This window comes from Wolffia australiana, chromosome 4 (genome assembly GCF_029677425.1).
Source record: "Wolffia australiana isolate 7733 chromosome 4, ASM2967742v1".
Lineage (NCBI taxonomy): Eukaryota > Viridiplantae > Streptophyta > Magnoliopsida > Alismatales > Araceae > Wolffia > Wolffia australiana.
Genome location: NC_135838.1, coordinates 17,524,654 through 17,544,360, shown reverse-complemented (window position 1 = coordinate 17,544,360; position 19,707 = coordinate 17,524,654). Strand labels below are relative to the sequence as shown.

General features: G+C 41.7%; 3 protein-coding genes across 9 annotated transcripts; 2 read left to right on the top strand and 1 right to left on the bottom strand.

The window, feature by feature from the left end:
- Positions 1-2,164: 2,164 nt before the first annotated feature.
- On the top strand, positions 2,165-7,226 carry LOC144702152 (ureide permease 1-like). Of its 6 annotated transcripts, none has more exons than XM_078574059.1 (9): positions 2,165-2,385; positions 2,765-2,864; positions 2,954-3,209; positions 3,575-3,713; positions 3,846-4,017; positions 4,101-4,132; positions 4,225-4,340; positions 4,847-5,221; positions 6,716-7,064. In XM_078574059.1, exons 3-9 carry the CDS (start codon positions 2,973-2,975, stop codon positions 6,872-6,874), a joined length of 1,230 nt encoding a protein of 409 aa, XP_078430185.1. In that variant the 5' UTR covers positions 2,165-2,385; positions 2,765-2,864; positions 2,954-2,972; the 3' UTR covers positions 6,875-7,064. The 6 variants fall into 6 exon arrangements, with proteins under 6 accessions (XP_078430185.1, XP_078430183.1, XP_078430182.1 ...); XM_078574057.1 differs by having other exon boundaries at positions 2,700-2,864; XM_078574056.1 differs by having other exon boundaries at positions 2,671-2,864.
- A 1,060-nt stretch (positions 7,227-8,286) lies between these two features.
- LOC144702150 (histone deacetylase 5-like) lies at positions 8,287-15,462 on the top strand. 2 transcript variants are annotated; one of them, XM_078574053.1, is made up of 13 exons: positions 8,287-8,546; positions 8,624-8,825; positions 8,958-9,104; positions 9,242-9,354; positions 9,874-10,085; positions 12,903-12,967; positions 13,231-13,401; positions 13,469-13,561; positions 13,629-13,991; positions 14,323-14,516; positions 14,629-14,758; positions 14,916-14,980; positions 15,162-15,462. In XM_078574053.1, the coding sequence occupies exons 1-13, from the start codon at positions 8,374-8,376 to the stop codon at positions 15,316-15,318; spliced, it is 2,085 nt and encodes a 694-aa protein (XP_078430179.1). In that variant the 5' UTR covers positions 8,287-8,373; the 3' UTR covers positions 15,319-15,462. The 2 variants fall into 2 exon arrangements, with proteins under 2 accessions (XP_078430179.1, XP_078430180.1); XM_078574054.1 differs by having other exon boundaries at positions 8,289-8,546; positions 13,656-13,991.
- Positions 15,463-15,992: 530 nt separating this feature from the next.
- On the bottom strand, positions 15,993-18,640 carry LOC144702151 (DNAJ heat shock N-terminal domain-containing protein). The gene is made up of 3 exons (XM_078574055.1): positions 16,930-18,640; positions 16,238-16,296; positions 15,993-16,135 (listed from the first exon to the last, which is right to left on the bottom strand). Exons 1-3 carry the CDS (start codon positions 18,592-18,594, stop codon positions 16,078-16,080), a joined length of 1,782 nt encoding a protein of 593 aa, XP_078430181.1. The 5' UTR covers positions 18,595-18,640; the 3' UTR covers positions 15,993-16,077.
- Positions 18,641-19,707: the final 1,067 nt, after the last annotated feature.

Sequence of the window (19,707 nt, the reverse complement as noted above, 5' to 3'; positions counted from 1 at the left end):
TATTGAAACTGGCCCTTATTGGGCCAATTTAACCGCTAAAGTGTGTTTAGTGCGCAGGGAAAGACACCGAAGAGAGCGGCGGCCAATCAGAATGCACGCTCGGTCTTCGGTGCATGACACACACGCACGCATGGTCGTGCATGTTGCACATCATGTGCGGTGTGAAGCGCTCCGCATGCATCATGACGAGGACCTATGAGTGAGCAGATCGGTGCTTTTAGTACGCGACACACACATGCACCGCGCCGTGCGTGTCGCACACCACACGCACCCGTGCGACGACCAACCGCGTGCAGCTTAACTCGCTGCGTGCGACGCAGCGAGTTAAGCACATGCATAGCACTGGGCGGGTCTTCCACTGTGCAAAGCACGTGTACGCGGAGAAAGATCCGTACACGGCACCGCGTTAGCCAATAAGAATGCGTTGTACGCTCTGCGTACAACGCGCATAAGAGACAAAATATAACGGAACCGGAAGAGCTGTTCTTCCGATTCCGCGACGATAAAAGGGGCAAATCGAAAAATTAAGCTACGATTCTTGATTTTTAAGCTCAAGGATTGATCGCCTAGCCTCCTCAAGACTCAAGATTCAACCAGGAAGGATTTGGAGCTCGATTTGGGGAAGAAATTTGCAGATCTATCGCTGCACTTTCAGCAATTTCAAGTCAGATTCGTGGAAGATCTTTGGTGTTCGTTGCTTGAAGTTTGCCCAGATCGATTCTCCGAATATTCCTGGTACTTCTAGGCTCTTTTGCTTGGATTTTGCCCTTTATTTCGCACTTAATTGTACCAATTTGAGGATTCCGTTTACGTCCTCCGTTGGTTTTTCAATTTTCAATTTCAATCACTTTAATTCTAAAATTTTACTTTGTTTTTAGTGCAATTAGCATCCCTTGAGTTTAGATTAACTAATTCGAATGATATATGACATTTAATTCACTCACATTTGCCCCTTATTTCTCCAATCAGCAAATCGTTTTCATGATTTGCTAATTGTGGACATTTCTACAATTTCAAATCAATTCCATTAAAATAAAAATTGAATTAAAAAAGGAGACATTCTTAACATCCTAAATTCGTCAGAAATAAATCAAATAAAATACAAAAGACTTAGAATTAAATCAATTTTATATATAGATTTCAAATTGACTAAAACAAACTTAAAAACATAATTCAAAACAATTTAAGATTTTAAATAAAATAAAAAGATAAATTCAAGTGATTATATATCTCTGTTATTAAATAACAGAGAGCTCTTGGAATCATTTGAGTTCAAAAGATAGAAGTTAGTTGCAATTTTTCAACCATCTGTATTTCATAAGTGGTTAACACATCATCTCATTTAGGTTTGAATGCTAAACCCTAATTCGATCAAAAATTGAACATCACCACCGCCTCCCTAGGGTTCGACCCCTTACTTAAACACGAAGGTATAAAATAAATATTATTGCTTAAGTTCGAAAACCCGTAAATAACGACATATAAACACATATTTTTGAACTTATCAGGGCCCACTCTTAATTTGACCTAGTTGGGGTTGGGATAATTAAATTGCTTCAAATTGATTATAACCTGACCCGCTCTCAATTCTTTGCCTAAATAATCATAGAAACAATAAAAACTTGTAAAATCCATGGATAAAATACCAAATAAACAATCTCAAGTCGTTACACATAAAATAAACAAATAAGAAACTCTGGACAACCATGTTTTGAGGGTGATTTTTAGCAATATTGATTGAACAAAAGGTCTAATCACACTCCAACTACATCAATCTTGCAATAAACATCCAACCCCCTTCCCTTTTTCTCTCCTAGAAGAAGGGAGTTGAGATTGCATCATATCCACACAACCACAGGAAAAAATAAACGCGTAAAATATATCAATAGTATCATATCTACGCAATTTCATGATAGTCACCTGTCCACGCAAATGGAGAAAAATCCCAATATTAGTCCACAAAGAAATCGCTAATGCAAATAGCATACTTTTGGGAGGAACAAGGAAATTAATATATTTTACTGCATGTAGGGGCATGGCTTAATGCCACGTGGCACTCCAAATTAATTAAAGTTAAATCCGCATTAAATGCTCAGCTCAAGTCCACATCGACTCCAGATCAGCACTAAGTTGGGTAGATAACCGAACTGTTTCCACCCTCCAAAGGCTGCCACGTCACTCCTTCTGCCGTGCCGCCGTCGCCGGCGTGAATTTCTCGCTCTTGGACTTGGCCCTGCTCGATCAAAAGGAAATCGCGGGCCGATCGGACAAACTCCTCTTCTTCTCCTACGCTAATCGCTTTTGTTGCAATCTTCATCTCGCCGGCCGGAGATCAGAGTAAATTGCGCTGTATCAGCGTCAGATCACGATCATCGTCAGTTGAAGGTGCCGTTCTCTGATTGCTGAAAATGTTTGACTATTAATGTTTGAAATTTCTTTTGATTATTTTTTCGCCTTGCTTTTGTCCTCTCGGATCTTTCCTGAGTCCGTGTCTAGTGTAAACTTCACTGTTGTTGGCAATTAAGATGTCGTTTTAGAGTTTAAGCGACGCAATTTACACATCTCTGCGTTGTCCATCTATATATTATTTATAAATCTATCAATCTCTCTCTCTCTCTCTCTCTCTCTATGTTGGATGATGATTGAGAGCTCGGAGGAACTGCAAATCAGGGATGTATCTATCTATCTGTCTCTGTTAGAGGTTGATGGAGAGCTCGGCGGAACTGCAAATCAGGGAATTTCTTTCCGTTTTCTTTGCATATAGCGGGCCCCAGAGGAATCTTTCCATTATATGGATGAGCGCTCAGTTTTGATCTCCTCCACGAAATCTGCGGAATCACGAACTCCGAGTGGAATCTACATATGTATAACAATCTGTCCTACTCCTTTCCCCTGCTATAATGATCAGCAATCCGGCTTTCCGTGAAGCTTTACTTCTAATTTCTGATTGCAGCGAGAAGTGGAATTTGAAGATGTACGTCGTCACGGACAAGGGGGGCGCCATCGCCTTAATGTTCGCTGCGCTGTTCTTCCTCGGGACATGGCCAGCGATTCTCACTATGTTAGAAAGAAGAGGCCGCCTGCCTCAGCACACGTATCTCGACTACTCCATCACGAATCTTCTTGCCGCCGTCGTAATTGCTCTAACATTTGGCCAGATCGGCGGCGACTCACCAGACATGCCCAATTTCTTCACACAACTCTCTCAGGTATCCATTGAGCTTTCCTTTTTCCTAATCTTACTCCTGTTATTTCTTGGATCATTAGCCCATGAATCAACAAACTTCCTTTTCTGAACATCAATTCGCCGATGGATGAAAAAAACATCAGTTTCGGAGTTTATGATTTCACATATTTCGTAATCTCTTGGAAGATTTGCCGATGGATGGTCAAACTTCCGTGATAGAGTAAAAACACATCTTCTGTTATTTCGTGTATGATTCAAGGACAGATTAGAGAAACAATTTTACACCTTTGTTTAGCCGTCATTAGATAATCCTGAACGCGTACGGCAAATTTCTAGTAATTTGTATGATTTGATGAATAATAAATGACCCATTTAAGACTTCTGCAGGATAATTGGCCATCAGTTCTGTTCGCCATGGCAGGTGGAGTTGTTCTCAGCCTGGGGAATTTGTGCACTCAATATGGTTGGGCTTTTGTAGGTCTTTCAGTAACGCAAGTGATATCATCGAGTTTGACTGTCGTTATTGGTAAGCTTTCTAGGATTCCCTTCGAATTCAGGATATCGATTCTGCTCTTGATATAAATTATAAAGCTTAATTATCATTAGTTGGCGTTTAGCCTTTTTATAAGACTGACTAGATCTTCATGGAAATTTTCAGGAACAACCATGAATTACTTCTTGGACGATCGTATCAACAGAGCCGATATCCTATTTCCTGGAGTTGCCTGCTTCCTCGTCGCCGTCTGCCTGGGCTCCGCTGTTCACGCTTCAAACTCTGCAGACAACCGGGAAAAGCTTCTCGAAGTGGCTGATTTCAAGCTTGATGACGAGTATGCGACACAATTAAAAGAATTATTATAATGTCTGTAGACTGACAGTGCAAATAGTTTTCTGAGCTCTTGCTTGTGCGCAGGGATAAAGGAGATCAAGCGACGAAAGGAGGTGGTAAGGAAAATAAAGAATGCGATGATTAGATGTAGATTTCTTCTATCATTGTTCTAATAAAAACGTAAAATATGTTACGTCTGGCAAAGCAGAGGCGGAGATAGAATTTGGAAGCTACGGATTGGATGATTCTTCCGCGAAGCAGCAGAAAGCTGAGTATGGAACGGCGCAGTACATTTTGGATCTCGAACGCAGGAGATCGATCAAGGTCAGCCATTCTCTGTCGTCATTTTCACTCGTTTTGGTTTAATTGAAAGAGCTGAAATTTCAGGATTGACACAAATCATTGAGAGAAAACGTTAAACAACTTCATCCTTTTAGGAAGTTAATGTCACTCCAAATGAGACTTAAAAAGTCTCCGTATTTTGTTGGTGAGCCCGAGTGCTTGAAATTCGACAGACCCTTTTTTCTTCTCTTCCTTCTTGTTCTTACGAAAAAACTGAGATGAACGATTTTTTAACATAAAAAGAGTTTTCCTTTATTTAAAGTCTCACCGATCAGAAAAATAACGTCCGCCATTTTCTGGCAGATACAGAAAGGTTGAAAGGTAACCCTTATACCATGGACTCGTCACCCTCACGATTGCACCGAAAAAATGTAAATTACAAGAACAGAAACCATACAGAGAGAGAGGAAAAAAAAAGGATAGAAGTATAAAATGGAAGTAAACTCGATGGAATTTATTTATTAATTGCTTCCCCCTATTTTGCGTAGGTACTGGGCTCGGAAACCTTCATAGGCCTGTGCATCGTGTTCTTCGCGGGACTCTGTTTCTCGCTCTTCTCCCCGGCTTTCAATCTGGCGACCAACGACCAGTGGCGAACTCTAAAAAGAGGCGTACCCCATTTGGTGGTCTACACGGCGTTCTTCTACTTCTCCATCTCCTGCTTCGTCCTGGCGGTGATCTTGAACGTGTACTTTCTGTACCGGCCTCTTCTAGGGCTGCCCCGGTCCTCCTTCAAAGCCTATCTCAGAGACTGGAACGGTCGCCACTGGGCTCTGCTTGCCGGCCTTCTCTGCGGCTTCGGCAACGGCTTCCAGTTCATGGGCGGCCAAGCCGCCGGCTACGCCGCCGCCGACGCCGTTCAGGTCCGTTTCTCTTCCTGCCCAACCTACCTACTTATCGAGAATCGCTTCGGATCGATCGATCGGGTCGGCGATCCGTCTGGGTCTTCGATCTGACTGATAGATCGAGATTAGATCGGTCGTGGGTCGATTTTAGCGAAATTGAGCAAAAGACTGTTTTCTCGATTTCCATTGGATCGATCGGGATGACTATCCCGCCCATCTGATCAATCGACTGAGAATCGGATTGTTTTTTTATTATCGAACACTCGCCCACAACTCCTTTTGAATTGTTCCACTGAGGAAAAAAAAAGAAATTGTTCTGGTGGGGTCTATATGATGATATCAGACAATCTAGTGAACTTAGGCTTCGTCCCATTATGTTGCCAATGTACTTTGACTATTCTATGTTGACTGCGTCAACCTGCACTCGTCTTCGTCATAGGCAACATCATTGAATGGTTGCCAATCTTTGCCAGTTTACTTTTAACCATAATTTAAGAGTCCCGTCTTGTTTTTGTCAATCGTTGACACTCTTCGGCAGCATCATGTCATAGCAGAGAACGTTGACATCATTGTCAACTTTAACCATTGACATGAAGGTGGTTGGCACAACATAGTGCAGGGACGCGGACGGGACGATTCTTTCGTCGTGGGACGAAAGAATCGTCCCGTCCAAAGATACGGACGAATTTCGGGACGAAAGTTTGTCCTGGGGACCACCGGACAGGACAGTTATCGTCCGGAGGTCTCGGACATTGGACGGATGAATGTGAACTGAAAACCGCTGGATTCACATCCGACGGTTGAGATGTAGCCACGTGGCCTCGCAATGATAATTTGCATCAAAGGCCCCGTTTTTTTTCGTGCGTGCAAACAGAGGCCGCTCAGAAATAATTGTAGATATGGCCCTTTGCATTCTCTCTCCTCCGTAATTCCCTAAAAAACTTAGAAAAATCTATATTAATATATTAACAATATAAAATGGGTTTTCTTCGTCCGGGATGGGATGGTTTTTTCCCAGGCAGGATGAAAATTCGTCCAGGGAGGACTCGACGGGACGGTTTTCTAACCATCGGACAAAAATTCGTCCCCTCTTTCGTCCCTGCACTGAATCCGGACGTCGGGCGGGAATAAATTCGTCTCGTCCCATCCATCGTCCACGTTCGGGACGATCCGGAACAATATTGGCACTAACGGTTGGTGGATGCCAATCCCTAGTGGTTGAAAATGATGGCTCAAGATTTACTCGTAAATCTTCTTCATTCATGATAATTATTGAAATAACAAATCTTTTGTTACTCCAAGTCTTATTTAAATGATTCGTAGTAAAAATGGAAGACAACGAAGCACTTTAGATCTGATAATGCAAGGAAACTCTGCTGGGCCAAAACAGAATTCATTGTTGAATGTTGAAGGACGACTTGTATTTGGGCTTCAGTCGCTTTTTTTTTTCTTCCAAAATATTTCCATTATCTCTATCTGAATGTTAATAAAATTGGGGTGACTGTTAACCAGGCCTTGCCTCTTGTGAGCACCTTCTGGGGGATTTATCTCTTTGGTGAGTATCGGAAGTCGTCCAAGAGAACATACACATTGCTGGGCGGCATGTTGTTTATGTTCGTCGTCGCCGTGGCTGTTCTTATGGCTTCTTCCGGCCACCGTCACACTTCCTAGCACAGCGGGGGAAGCGGCTAGATGCCGCAAAAAAGATAGGAAAAAAGGTAAATATGCATCAATTAGTAATTGTGAATAATGGTATTCCTCAATTTTATATTTTTTGTTTCCTAAACGCAATTTTAGAATACGAAACTAAAACTCTGCCGTATGTTTTCAAAAGTATAAGATGATGTGAGATTTATTTAGTTGTACAGAAAGAATGAAAATCAGCACGGAATTGTTGTGAAAGGAGGCGCTTTCATTTTGTTGTGAAATGCTAGCTTGCGGATGAGGGTGAGTCGAACTATAAATGATGTAAATTGGTGTGGAAGTTGGTTAACTTCTAATATGTATTAAGTGGCTTTATTCCTTGCTGACTCTTACACCTATATTAACAATTTCATGAACCCCAAAATCCAAATTGGGAAATAGGCGCAAAAACCATCACTTAACTTGATTCTCTCATGATATTGCTTCTGTGAACTACTGATTATTATTTAATGGGGTAGCACTTAAAAACATAGATGGCTCGCTGGTATGACCTGGTCGTTCGTCATTAAGTATTCACAGTTTCGCCTGTATGATAATTCAAAATCAGCCAATTAGGGTTTAGCATCATCCAGTAAGTCCGGTTGAGAGAAATATGGAACAAAGAGTGTCCATTTTTCGAGAAATGCTAATTAAGATGAAGAAGACCAAGATAAAGCGAGTTTTCTCTTGATATTCTTATTAGATTCTACCAAGGACATCATTTCTGCTATATATAAAACACACATTCAAAAAGCTTAGTCCTTCGACATAACTCATGTTTGACATTAAAATTGACCCGGTTTGTTCGCTCAGTCTAATAAACGGCTACGTTTGATATGGAAAACTAAACCAAAGTCAACTTCAGATAGTTATGAGATCGCAACACAAATCCATAAGTCAAAAGTATAATCTCATTTGGTCATCTGCTCTCCGAAATGGGCCTTTAATTACTAATAATTAAAGCATTTGTCTATAGTTCTCGGCTGATCAATTAGAAGGATACCTCACAATAAAGAGAAACAATAAAGTAAGAAACCCATTTCATCCCTCGTAAAATGAAAGTCAAAATATATCATTAAATGCTTTCCGTTTTATAATAGTTATTGATCAGAAAGTATTATACTCCTCGTGATCAAGTACTCTTTCATCATGTATTCCACATACCCATCGATGGATAAATAATGCCAGCCCATATCCTGAACGCAGTATCATTAACAAGTAAGCCAAGATAGAGTCATAAATCGATGAAATAAATTAACACTAAATTTGAAGATCTACTCATGTTCATGTCTGTTGTCCCATATGAAATCAAATGCGATTCTTCTTTTGCATCCCATGGTATATTATATTTTCTACATATTTCACATTTGCCGCCCAATCCCATTCTTTACTGTTTCTGGTTTAAATTGACCAACCAACTTCGGACAACCGTTCTCCTCCATCTTCGGCCCGTTCCCCGTTCAATCCATCGCCATCATCGAACAAGGATGGAGGAATCGGCAACCTCCCCGTTGAATCACCGTCGGGAACCCCGCGTCGGACTCTTGTACGACGAGAGGATGTGCCGCCATGACACGCCCAACGGCGAAGATCACCCGGAGTGTCCCCAGCGAATTAAGGCCATCTGGCACGAGCTTGAATCGGCCGGCGTCACTCAGAGGTCCTATCCATGCCTCTCCTTTCGTTGAATTTCTAGAAAAGATGAATATTTGATCAGATCGTTGTTTATTTTTCCAGGTGCTTAGTTTTTGGTGCAGAGGAAGTGAAGGATAGTTACGTTGCGGGTGTCCATACTGGCAAACACGTTGATCTCATCCGAAGGGTGAGCTCGAGGCAGTTCAATTCCCGGAGAAAGAAGATCGCTGCAAATTTTAACTCAATTTATTTGAACGACGGTTCCTCAGAATCTGCTTTCCTTGCGGCCGGCGGCGTTCTTCGGGTAGCACACATTTATTGGTTTTTATTCGATTTTCTTTTAGATTTTGGGATTCAACTTCCTGTGTCTCCGCATTTATTTGAAATTGCATGTTTGTGGTAATTTGTGGTTATATCTTTCATATGATTTCATCAGCTCACTGAAAAGGTAGCAACCGGTGAAATTAACTCTGGAGTGGCGATCGTCAGGCCACCGGGCCATCACGCGGAGCACGATCAAGCAATGGGTTTCTGTCTTTTCAACAATGTTGCTGTTGCAGCCAATTTCCTTTTGAACCACAGAGTAATTTCTCCCTTAGAGCCTTTCTTCTTGAAATGCTAATATGAGTACTATCTGTTTAGCCGTGGATAATGGTGCCTACTTGTAAAATGGTTATGTTTCATTGGGGTAAAGCATTTGTCGTTTTTCTTGCTATACAGACTGATCTGGGCATAAAGAAAATACTTATAGTAGACTGGGATGTTCACCATGGAAATGGTACTCAGAAGATGTTCTGGAACGATTCTCACGTGTTATTCTTTTCGGTCCACAGGTGAGTCCCAATTTTTTTGAAATCAGTATTTTTAATTATTTATTTAATCCCTTTCATTGGGGTGCTATTCACGGTTCATTGATCCTCATTTTTTGGCATCAGAGTCTCTGTTCTTAGATCCTCTGTATCTTTGTTGAAGAGATGAAGGCATTTCTGAAGAGGACGACCGTCATTATTTTCATATTAGCGTTATTCTCTCAAAAAAGAAAAAACGCAACGCCAGATTTTTTTCATAGAATGAACCTTCTGATAAACGATATGGCTGTACGATTGTGAACTGACCATTTGCTTTTTGGACCTTCATGTGTAGTTTTTGACGTGTTCTTCCACACGTTGATATGACACTTCTGGATTTCACTGCTCTAAAGCAAAAATTAATAAATAAACCATTGTTTTACGGACTGCATTTTACGAGTGCCAGTGATGAATAATAATGGGGGAATGAGCTTTATGCCTTTTATTTCTTTCGCTAACTCACATTTTCTACTGTCTGGCAATAATCTTTTTCGTGAATCACAGGTTTGACTATGGGGGCTTCTATCCGGCTGGTGATGATGGCTCACATATGATGATTGGGGAAGGATTGGGGGCCGGTTTCAATATAAATGTTCCGTGGGAGCATGGGCTTTGTGGTGATGCTGACTATCATGCCGTTTGGGACCATATATTAATGCCTGTTGCGGATAGTTATAATCCTGATATTATTTTACTTTCCGGCGGATTTGACGCAGGTTAGTAATGGCTTTACTCAGTATAACTCCAATTTTCAGAAACCATATTTCTCTCTTTACAAACATGACTTAGGTTTTATGGTTTATGGGGTCAACTAGTTAAAACCCTTAGTTGGATAAGATAATTGTGGTCTGAACGTTGCCAAAATTTTGATTTGCTATTTAATTCAACATTTTTTTTGATTTGCTATTTAGAAATAAGTTTTTTATTCTCATTGGAATTCAAATTCCTTTTTATAGTGTGTTTAGAGTTTTTACAATATTCTGTTTATAAGTTTTTGCGAGGTTTTGAAATCATTGGTTTTGAAGCAAAGTAGACTCGACAATGATAATAAAGGTTTACATGTCCCAAGGTAAAATAATCCATTAAAAGCCCCTCAAGGTGGAGCATGTAAGTCATTTGTATTTAGCTTGGTCCTGATAGAATTTATGAGTGCATGAGGTAATGCTTTGATGATGTTATCGATGAGCTGAGCACCAGAAAAGGCGGCCCCCAGAATTTGAAACGAGCCCAGGTATTTTCACGAATGAAGTGACAGTCAAACTTCATATTTTTAGTCCACTTGTTGAACATTGGGTTGGAGGAGGTATGCAGAGTCTATATGGTTCTCAGAGAATTACTCGTGGCACAGATATGTGAAGCTGAGCTCTTAAAGAAAGTGGTGGACCCAAAGGATTTCACTGCTAGCAAGAGAACCAAAACCATGTATTCTTCCTCAGCTCTGAAACAAGAAACCTGAAACTGCTTATTGTGCTTCTATAGGATGATGTTGTGTCAAGGAAAACCTAATAACTAACAGTGGATCACCGATCAAAATGAGAGCCAGCCCTATCCACATAGGAACAACCTGATATGATCCGTTGTTGCATCTATGTTCAGAAGAAGCCACGGCAGCGGCCCAGCACAGAAGCCCAGGTCCAGCCCATTTCGGGTTCCATTTAAGCCCTCTCTCTTAGGAGAAGAGGGTAGGAAGTATTATTGTGAGTTTCCCCTCTCTATCTCCTCTTTTCCCCAGGTCGTGACCCGCCCTCCCCGTGCTTGCAGGTCGACGTTGTCACCCCCCTGCTGAGTGACGCCCCTCCATTGGCGATCCTTCGCAATTTCTCACCATTCCCGTTCTTCCCTTTTCCCCGGGAACCTCTCTCTCTATTTCCCTCCCTCCCTCATACCTCAGACACTCTCTTCCTATCTGTGGTCGTAGACATCATTTGGTCAATTGAGATTATCAAATTTACAGTTCGAAGGCTACTGCAGAGTCAATCGATCCGGTCTCGACACAGGATCATATCACAAGCACATACATCCAAATGATGATATACAAATGGAAAACACCCCAGCTAGAATGATGCGTAAGGTAGTGCAGAATCTGCGTAACAGCCACTTATTAGGCAGCATGTTGATTGTCCAGGAATTGGCTTACCACTTCCCGGTGGCAAATGACATATCGAGATGTGTAATGTTCAGACAATTAAGGTGGCTAACAAGGCAATGACAGAGACAGAGATTATGAAATCCACCATTAGAAAGACTTCGGATCCATAGCAATAAATGCCATCCAGATGCAAGTCCAAAGCATAATTTTGCTGGTCAAGAACTAGATTATCAGTGAAACAGACAGTTTCAATACCGATAAAGTAACACAGGGCACTCAAATTCTTGGTTGCAGAATGGTTCGGGAGGAAGATCTTGAGAGTAGAAATCTGATACAACCAGAATGTATTAAGAATGTATACTTCAAGAGATCAACCAAGAATTGTACCAAATTTCAATTATGTAGGTCTTAAGATCTGACAAGGATGTCTTTGAAAACGAGAATAAAAAAATGTAAGAAGAATTTGAGAATCCAGTTGAATTTTCCCTGGTCTGGTTAAGCAGGCTCATCCTTGATGTTCCAACTCTCAGCTGCTGTGTAACTGGCCAATTCATCGAGATGACTTCCAGAAAAAGTGTTCATCCTGTTCGTGCTCCTCCCCCCACAATTTAAAGCTGTTTCCCACCGTGCACGTCTGTCAACAGTTGACTTTTCTTCCTTTTGTTGCATCTTTGGTGGTGTCTTGAGTAGAATGTATCAAAATCCTTACAGCGTCATCGATGGATCGATGATAATATCAACGAAGATGAACACTTTAAGAGGATTTCAAGTGGTCCACTGCAGTGAGAGAATACCTAGTGTTCCATATTGATGAAGAAGATTGAGTTTGATGGCGTGAAGCAAGTGAGACTTCAATGATGACCGAGAGAGAAATAGGTACAGTGGATGAGAAGAGAGGCAGAATGGCCCACATGACCCAACGCAAGATGAGTCCACTACAGATTTTACGAAACAATTTTTCTGAATGAGTTTCTCATTCGGAAACCACGATTTAGCTTCATATATAAAAGTCTATCCGAGAATACTTAAAATAAGCGCTGACCTTCTCGTAAAGTTGAGGTCGACCTCTGTTTGGTACCTCTTACTGTATCAAGGGAAGATGCTTGTTTCGAGTTGCACGTCTCTTCGTTGGTTAAGATTCGCTAAAACTTCACCAAGTTTGGAAAAAAAAACATAGTGGGAGAACTTCATTCGTCTTCATACCTTGGCATTGTTCAGTTTGTAGGTGAAGCCTGGAGATTTTGTTTCATCCTACAAAAGTTTGGGATTTACATGAAACCTTCTGTTGATGCTTGTTCGAATTTTCTCATCTGCTATTTATTCATCAAATATATTTCTGGTAGTTTATTGCCTAACAATGGAGTTTGAAATGGTCACAGATATCACATCGAATGTGATATCAGCCTGTATCACGCCCTTATAAAATTAATTATTCACTGGACAGCCATGGGTGATCCGCTTGGAGGCTGCTGCGTCACCCCAGAAGGATACTCCATCATGTTGAAGAAAGTAGGTTTCACCGTAAATTATTTGATGCACAATATTTTTTGATTTTTTTAACGTTTTCTTTCCATTAAGTGCATCGGTTCACGTCTGGACACATTTTTTTTTTCCTGAAATTTTACCTTCTTAAGGAATCCTCTGTCAGTTTTTCAACGTTATACCGTTCGTGAGGTCTTTCTTTCGAATATATTTCAACCTATGAATTCACACATTTGAGCCCAGATTCAAAGACATGATTATCTTCGATATTTTTCCAATCTTTCCTTCAGCTCATGAAATTTGCGGACGGGAAGATTATGATGGCTTTAGAAGGAGGTTACAACCTAAAAACACTATCGAAGTCCGTTCTTGCGTGTGTGAATACTCTATTGGGTGAAACATCAAATTTTGAAAAGTTAGACGCGAAACCATTTCAGTCTACATGGCGCGTGATATGCAAGGTACTCAAGTTTCATATTAGAGGTTGGACATTGTCGATCATTCGTAACAATGTCTTTTAACATTCAGGTCCGCCATGAGCTCAGTCCATTTTGGCCGGTTTTTTCTGAACAATTACCCAAGGAATTGTTCGTTGGGAAGGAAAAACCTCTAATCTATGAGGTAATTGTCCTGTTTTTCTTAAATATTATTTATTCTTGTTTCTTATAAACTGTTTCTCCTTTGAAAGTGTTTTTGTCGTGTTGCCCCATCTCAGGATGGAAGCTCCGAAACTGACTCGGAAGTTGAATTAATCAAAGACGATTCTGATGGGTTGGAAGTAGATTTAGGCCGTTCAGATCGGTTGCCCATAGATGATCTTATTGACAATGTTACATCACCATTATCAAAGTTGAACATTGGCAATGAAAATGAAGCTACATCACTGGATTCGAATGCCCAGTCTTGTTTGGAACCCATGGTTATGGCAGATGGCATGGTTTCGTCTGCTCAGTTGTGGAGATCGCACCTTTCAAAGGTTGATATTTGGTACGGATGCTATGGTTCAAATATGTGGATGCCAAGATTTCTTTGTTATATTCAGGGGGGGCAGGTACTAATTATCCTTCAAAATTTATTCATTTGGTTACTTCCGGTTATTTCCACTAGTCAGATAACAACCATTTTGCCATTAATCAATCCACCCCGAAATTTCCCGAAACATAAATCTTAAAAGACGGGGGAATATTTTTCTTCTCAAATAAAAGATCATCAGAGTTTGTTTAATTTCCAGATCAGAGACAACCGTGTGATAGTTTTATTTCCGGAATCTAATGGAATTTCTGGCTCTAAAAACTTGCAATGCAAAGTTTCCGCAGGGCCCAAATTATTTTTTTCTCAAACCGTTGCCTTCAAGAATAATGAAAAAAATTATCTTTGTGTAGGCAGAGGGCATGCAAAACCCATGCCGAGGCTCGAAGGATAAGACCCCACCCAAAGATATCTTATGGAAAATGGTTACTCATCAGTTATTCTTCGGAAGATCGTATACAAAAACTTGGGGGGAAGGGGGCGTGGCGTTTCTTCATCCTAAGACAAATGATGCGACAAAGACCCACGTATGCTTGTACAGAATAACGTATGTTGTCCACGCATTTCGTGTTATATTCGTTTTATTTATTCATAAAAACAAGCCCTCAATCCAGTTACTAATATATTAATCTTTTCTCAATTAACCCAACTGATGTCAGGCTCGAGCAATTCAATGATGTATTGCTTCAAGAGAATTTATTAGAAGAAGATCCGGGCCTTCCTCTGTTTGACTTATCAGCTATTGACTCTGTGGTCCAAAATAAATCTGCAACCCCGCTTGGCGTCAAGGTATGAAAATAAAAACCTTGTTAGACCGGATCTTTAGGTCTTTATCACCGAATACAGTTTCAATATTCTGACCAATTCGTTTCGGAGATTTCGATGAAAAGTTCATTTTAATATACCTGAGCAAGCTTGTGTAACCATTTTGGCCCTTTCGCTGCAGGAAGGATGGTATATCAACGTGCTTTACCTGGGAAACGAAAGGGGATTGCCGATTATAACGATGACGTTAGTCTCTCTCGACAATTTCCCGTTTATGATTTTACGTTTCCCGGTTTGATGAATTATATCGAAATACACAAAAACACTTCAAAGATGCAAAGACTTGTCATCGTTACCTGTAAACCAAAGCAGGCACCCCATTGATCTTGAAAGATGATGGTATTCTTTTTTCTGGTTTACCCTTCAGGTGCATGGAAAAAGACGCTGAGGAGTTCAAATCTGGTCAGCTTCCTCTGTGCCGTCCGTCCAAAGCTTACGAGAGCACACTGGTAAAAGGGCTGGTTGAGGGAAAACAACTCTCTGAAGAAGAAGCTGTTGATTATCTGAGAAAGGCAACACTGTAAGAGAGCAAGTTGTAATCATACCCTTCTGTTTATAGTTTAAGAATATTAGTTAGCATAAACTTCGTCTCTCTATCTTAACTGGTTCTTGATTGCATTAAGACTGTGTAATGGATCCGCTGCCTGAAAAGTCTGTTGGAGGAGTTATCTGGGTTTGACTAATTGCCGGAAATGGAAGGAAAGTAAATCTCTGAAGAAGAATTTGTTGATTATCAGATAAAGGGAACGCTATAAGAAAGCAAGGTATATTCATAACCCTTATATTCAGAAATCAAGTTAGTTACTTAGTACCAACTTGATATTTCATCCGCAACTGTTCTAATATCCAGTTTAGTCTTTATATGGAATGGATCCGCTGCCTGAAATTTCTTTGTTGAGAGGGTTAATTATATAGGTTTTGGTTTGTTATCTAGCTGGTGGAGGGGAAGCAACTTTCTGGAACAGAGTCTGTTAATTGTCTGAGAAGGGCAACACTAAAAGAGAGCAAGATGTAATCATACGCTTTTATTATTAGTTAAGGAATGTTTAATTAGAATCAACTTAGTCGTTCATTCTTAACTGGATTCAACATCCAGCTATGACTTTAAAATTAATCCATTGCCCGAAATTTCAGTTTTTGAGAGAGGCAATTGTCAGGGCCATTCAGATGGCCTCCCCTTTTTGACATAAGGTGGATGTAGATAAAAATCATTTATCATATTACTTCCCAAATATTTTCAATGTAGGGGAGGTAAAAAATGGTAACAAATCTACAGTTCTTCGCTATCTCGTCTTCAACATTGCATGGCCAGTCTCGCCCAAGTGTGCAAACAGCTTATTCCTGAAAGAATTAAAAAAAGAACAGTCAAGAGGGTGGGTTGGTTGGTGATTGCGTGTTATACTGAAAAGGACGCCGCGGTTCACTCATTTTGAATCATAATACCTTGAATCAAAGCTTTCCCCGCAAGTTCCACACATGTTATTTGCAGCCTTTGAAGATCCCTGATAAGTGTAAGTCCAAGAGATGTGATCGTAAGTTACTGATAGAGATATGGAATAGAATAAAGCAGACGAATTCGGTTTAGTACAATTTGAGAACTGGTCTTCTGGCTCCCACTGGGAAAAAATGCTTAAATGTAAAATAACATTTTTTCTTTAAATAAATGTACCAAACCACACAGATTTAACTATTGGGATCTAGTATACATGTTAATTTGAGAAAAGAAGAGAAATAAAGGTTCACGAATCAATAGTTTGTCCAATTAAGGAAGTTAGTATGCTTGCAAGCTAATAACTATGTTGTGAAAAAACTACTTAAATAAAGAAAACTATATCATGATACAGAAACTGAGCCCATTGGGTAAAAGCATAGGGGCAAATGGGAAGGGCGGGATGTCCTTTTCGATTTCATTTGACCATTTTTTATTCCTTACCATCTGAGATAGATTCAACCTTAAACTTTCCAACTTTGGATTCTAACAAAAAAATAGTAGACTGAATACCGGCATGGTAAAAAATGTGATCAGATCCTTAATAAGCCGTTCTATTCTGTTACCAACTTTGCAATTACTATGCGCTTAGGACTGATATCGATGCTTTACTTGAAATGTTAAAAACAGTGAAGCTGGTTATTACCTTCTGTTTCTTTCCTTTGTTTGGCATTTTTCCCTCGGCTGCGTCGGCATTTTTATCAACACTCGATCGCCCATCATGTTGACGGCGCGCCGGCTGTTGATTTTTCTGATGATCAACCTTGATTGGCGGTTGATGTTTATCAACCTGCCCTTTCTCATCATCATCACCATCAAGATTTTTATTTGCATTTCCATCTGGTTTTGAAGGATTTCCGTTCTTCGAAGCTCTCTTTTTGCGCCCTTTCCGCCTCGGATTATATTCCATCGAAGAACTCTCTCCTTCATCCTCAATTGGCTCCGCCGGATGAAACCCATTAACTGGCTCCTCCCCGTTTGCAGCCTTCTTGCTCTTATGCTTTGAAATCATTGCTTCCAGGATTACAGTCTCATCATCTTCATCTTCCCCAAGACCAAACCCCTCCTCAAGTTTCTCACGAATCTCCTCCACAACTTCAGACTTTTCATCACTACCATCTGTTGCTTCCTCAACATAATCGAAATCAGCATCGATGTCGTTGCCCACATGATCATCACCACCATTACTATCACCCCCATCATCATCATCGTCATCATCATCCTGCAATGATTCTCTCAGCTCTGCCACCTTCTCTCTGTGCTTCTTCGATTGCTCGTGATTCTTCCATTGTTTTTCAGACTTGAACTTCTTGCTGCAGACCACGCAATAGAGCTCCTGCTCACCACCCACGTCCTTCTTCTTGCCATTGGCTGCTGACCCGAACCAGTCGTCTTCAAGGATTCCGTCATCGTCATCCTCCTCGTCAACCTCCGCCCACTGCCTGGCCTTCTCCTCCTTCTTCTTCCTCTCTTCCTCCTTCTTCCTCCTCTGCTCTTCCTTTCTCACCTCTTCCTCGGCCTTCTTCTTCCTCAGCACCTCTACCACGCGCTTGTCCCTCTTCTTCACGAACGCCGCCAGCGATCGCACAGTGTCGTTGTACTCCCTTCTCATCTTCTTCCTCGCCTTGCTGTTCAACTCCTCCATTTCCCGCCTCGCTCTTCTGTTGGCCCCTTCCCGGGGATCGTACAGATCCGCCCAAGAGAAATCGATCACGGTTGAAAACCCTAGCCAGTACTTGTAGAACGCGTTCCACTGCTCAAACGACGAATTCAAGTTCCCAAGCAATGGCGCAGGCTCAAGATCCTCGTCGAGATCAACTTCCCTGGCGAATCGCACCTCGTTGGCGTGTATCTTGCCGAAGAGATCGCCGTAGACCTTGTAGAACCCGTTCCCGGAGTCGGAAAAGCCGGAGTAGGCGGAGGCGGAGAAGAAGGAGAAGATGTCACCGATGTCGTCCATGGGGCTTCTGGACGAGGAGAACTTGGAGAAGAAGCTGGAGAAGGAATTCGCGAACGATCCGTCGCCCGTCTTCTCGCCCTTGCCGGAAGCGAAGAGGATCTGAGAACGGTGGGAATCGTACCAGGAGCGCTCCTTGGGATCGCGGAGAACATCGTAGGCGTGCTGAAGCTCTTGGAAGACGGCGGTGGCGTGGGCGTGGTCGATCGATCCGCCCGACGACTGAGAGACCTTGTCGGGGTGGAGGCGTAGAGCAAGTTTCTTGTACGCGGATCGAATTTCCTCGATCGAGCAGTCTCTGCTCAGCCCTAAAACGTCGTAGAGGCAGCGCCCCGTCGAGCTCGACGGAGCCATTCCCCCGTCGCCGCCGCTCCTCTGGTTCAGCTTGGAAGAAGACGATGAGGAAGACGAGAAGGGTATTTATACCTGTTCTTGGCGGAATTTCCCCGGATCCGAAACCCGATAAGCATAGTCTAGTGCTTTGACGGATTTGCCCTTTGGCTTTATGCCCCCCTCCGAACCGCTCATCGCCCGCCTTCCGAGGAAATCGACCTGCTCCTGGATAAGGGTCGCCGGCGGGGCGGTTTTTCGCCGTGGGTCGGAATCTTCAAAGCGGTTCTATCGCTCCGTTCTCGCGCTTCCCCCCCCGCGCGAAACCGCTCTAATCCGGCCGTCTTTGGTACTGATCCTTCTCCGCGTTTTTGCCTCTCATCATTCACGAGGATACTAATTTTTTGCAATTTTTGTTTAATCTTCCATTCTTTAATCGTCCGGCAAACAAACACAAAGCAAAACTGCTCTCATTAGCTTAATTCTTTCTCGTCTTAGTTGAATGCGGCGTTTTTTTTTCTTCGATGAAATTTACGTTTGCATTCATTGTTTTAATTTTATGTCTGAATATTCTTTCGGATGTTTCGATGTTTGATTTTGGCAGAGATGCATGGCGTCCAGTGGGTGTCATGATGATTCTTGTTCTGGGCAGAGTTCTCCACAGTCAGGTGGGGTTTTGGCGGTAATCCCATGTGTTGATGGGGCGTCAAAGCCATCCAGAGCTAACAGATCGAAGGCTCTGAAATACTTCAAAAAAATTGAAGGCGATGAATTCTCTTGTATTCTCTGCCATACCCTCAAGAACAGCCTAGAACGTACAGTCAACAGGAATAAATACAAGAGTACCACAACCTTTTGGAGGCACCTGCGCAAGTTTCATCGCCAAGTGCACGATGAATTGAAAGGGGAGGAGAAAGTTAAACGTTCAGAAGCTGAAATCTTTGAGAAGTCATCTTCCGTGAAGAAATTCCACTCTGGGCTTGATCTTGAACAGTCGAAAGAGGAGATTGTACGATTCATTTGTCTTTCAGACTCTTCTTGGAGCATTATATCCAAGAAATACTTCATCCGTCTGCTCCGTCATTTTGCACAAGGAGATTTCGATGTACCCACCGTCAAAGCAGTGAAAGCAAAGGC

Excerpts from the sequence above, each read along its gene's own strand:
- LOC144702152 (XM_078574058.1), top strand. The coding sequence starts at position 2,973 with ATGTACGTCGTCACGGACAAGGGGGGCGCCATCGCCTTAATGTTCGCT. Across the intron at positions 4,018-4,100 it reads GATTTCAAGCTTGATGACGA|GGATAAAGGAGATCAAGCGA; the intron begins GTATGCGACACA and ends GCTTGTGCGCAG. Across the intron at positions 5,222-6,715 it reads CCGCCGCCGACGCCGTTCAG|GCCTTGCCTCTTGTGAGCAC; the intron begins GTCCGTTTCTCT and ends ACTGTTAACCAG.
- LOC144702151 (XM_078574055.1), bottom strand. The coding sequence starts at position 18,594 with ATGGCTCCGTCGAGCTCGACGGGGCGCTGCCTCTACGACGTTTTAGGG. Across the intron at positions 16,297-16,929 it reads ACAAAGGAAAGAAACAGAAG|GGATCTTCAAAGGCTGCAAA; the intron begins GTAATAACCAGC and ends TACACTTATCAG. Across the intron at positions 16,136-16,237 it reads GGGGAAAGCTTTGATTCAAG|GAATAAGCTGTTTGCACACT; the intron begins GTATTATGATTC and ends TAATTCTTTCAG.
- LOC144702150 (XM_078574053.1), top strand. The coding sequence starts at position 8,374 with ATGGAGGAATCGGCAACCTCCCCGTTGAATCACCGTCGGGAACCCCGC. Across the intron at positions 9,105-9,241 it reads ATTTCCTTTTGAACCACAGA|ACTGATCTGGGCATAAAGAA; the intron begins GTAATTTCTCCC and ends CTTGCTATACAG. Across the intron at positions 14,759-14,915 it reads CAACCCCGCTTGGCGTCAAG|GAAGGATGGTATATCAACGT; the intron begins GTATGAAAATAA and ends CTTTCGCTGCAG.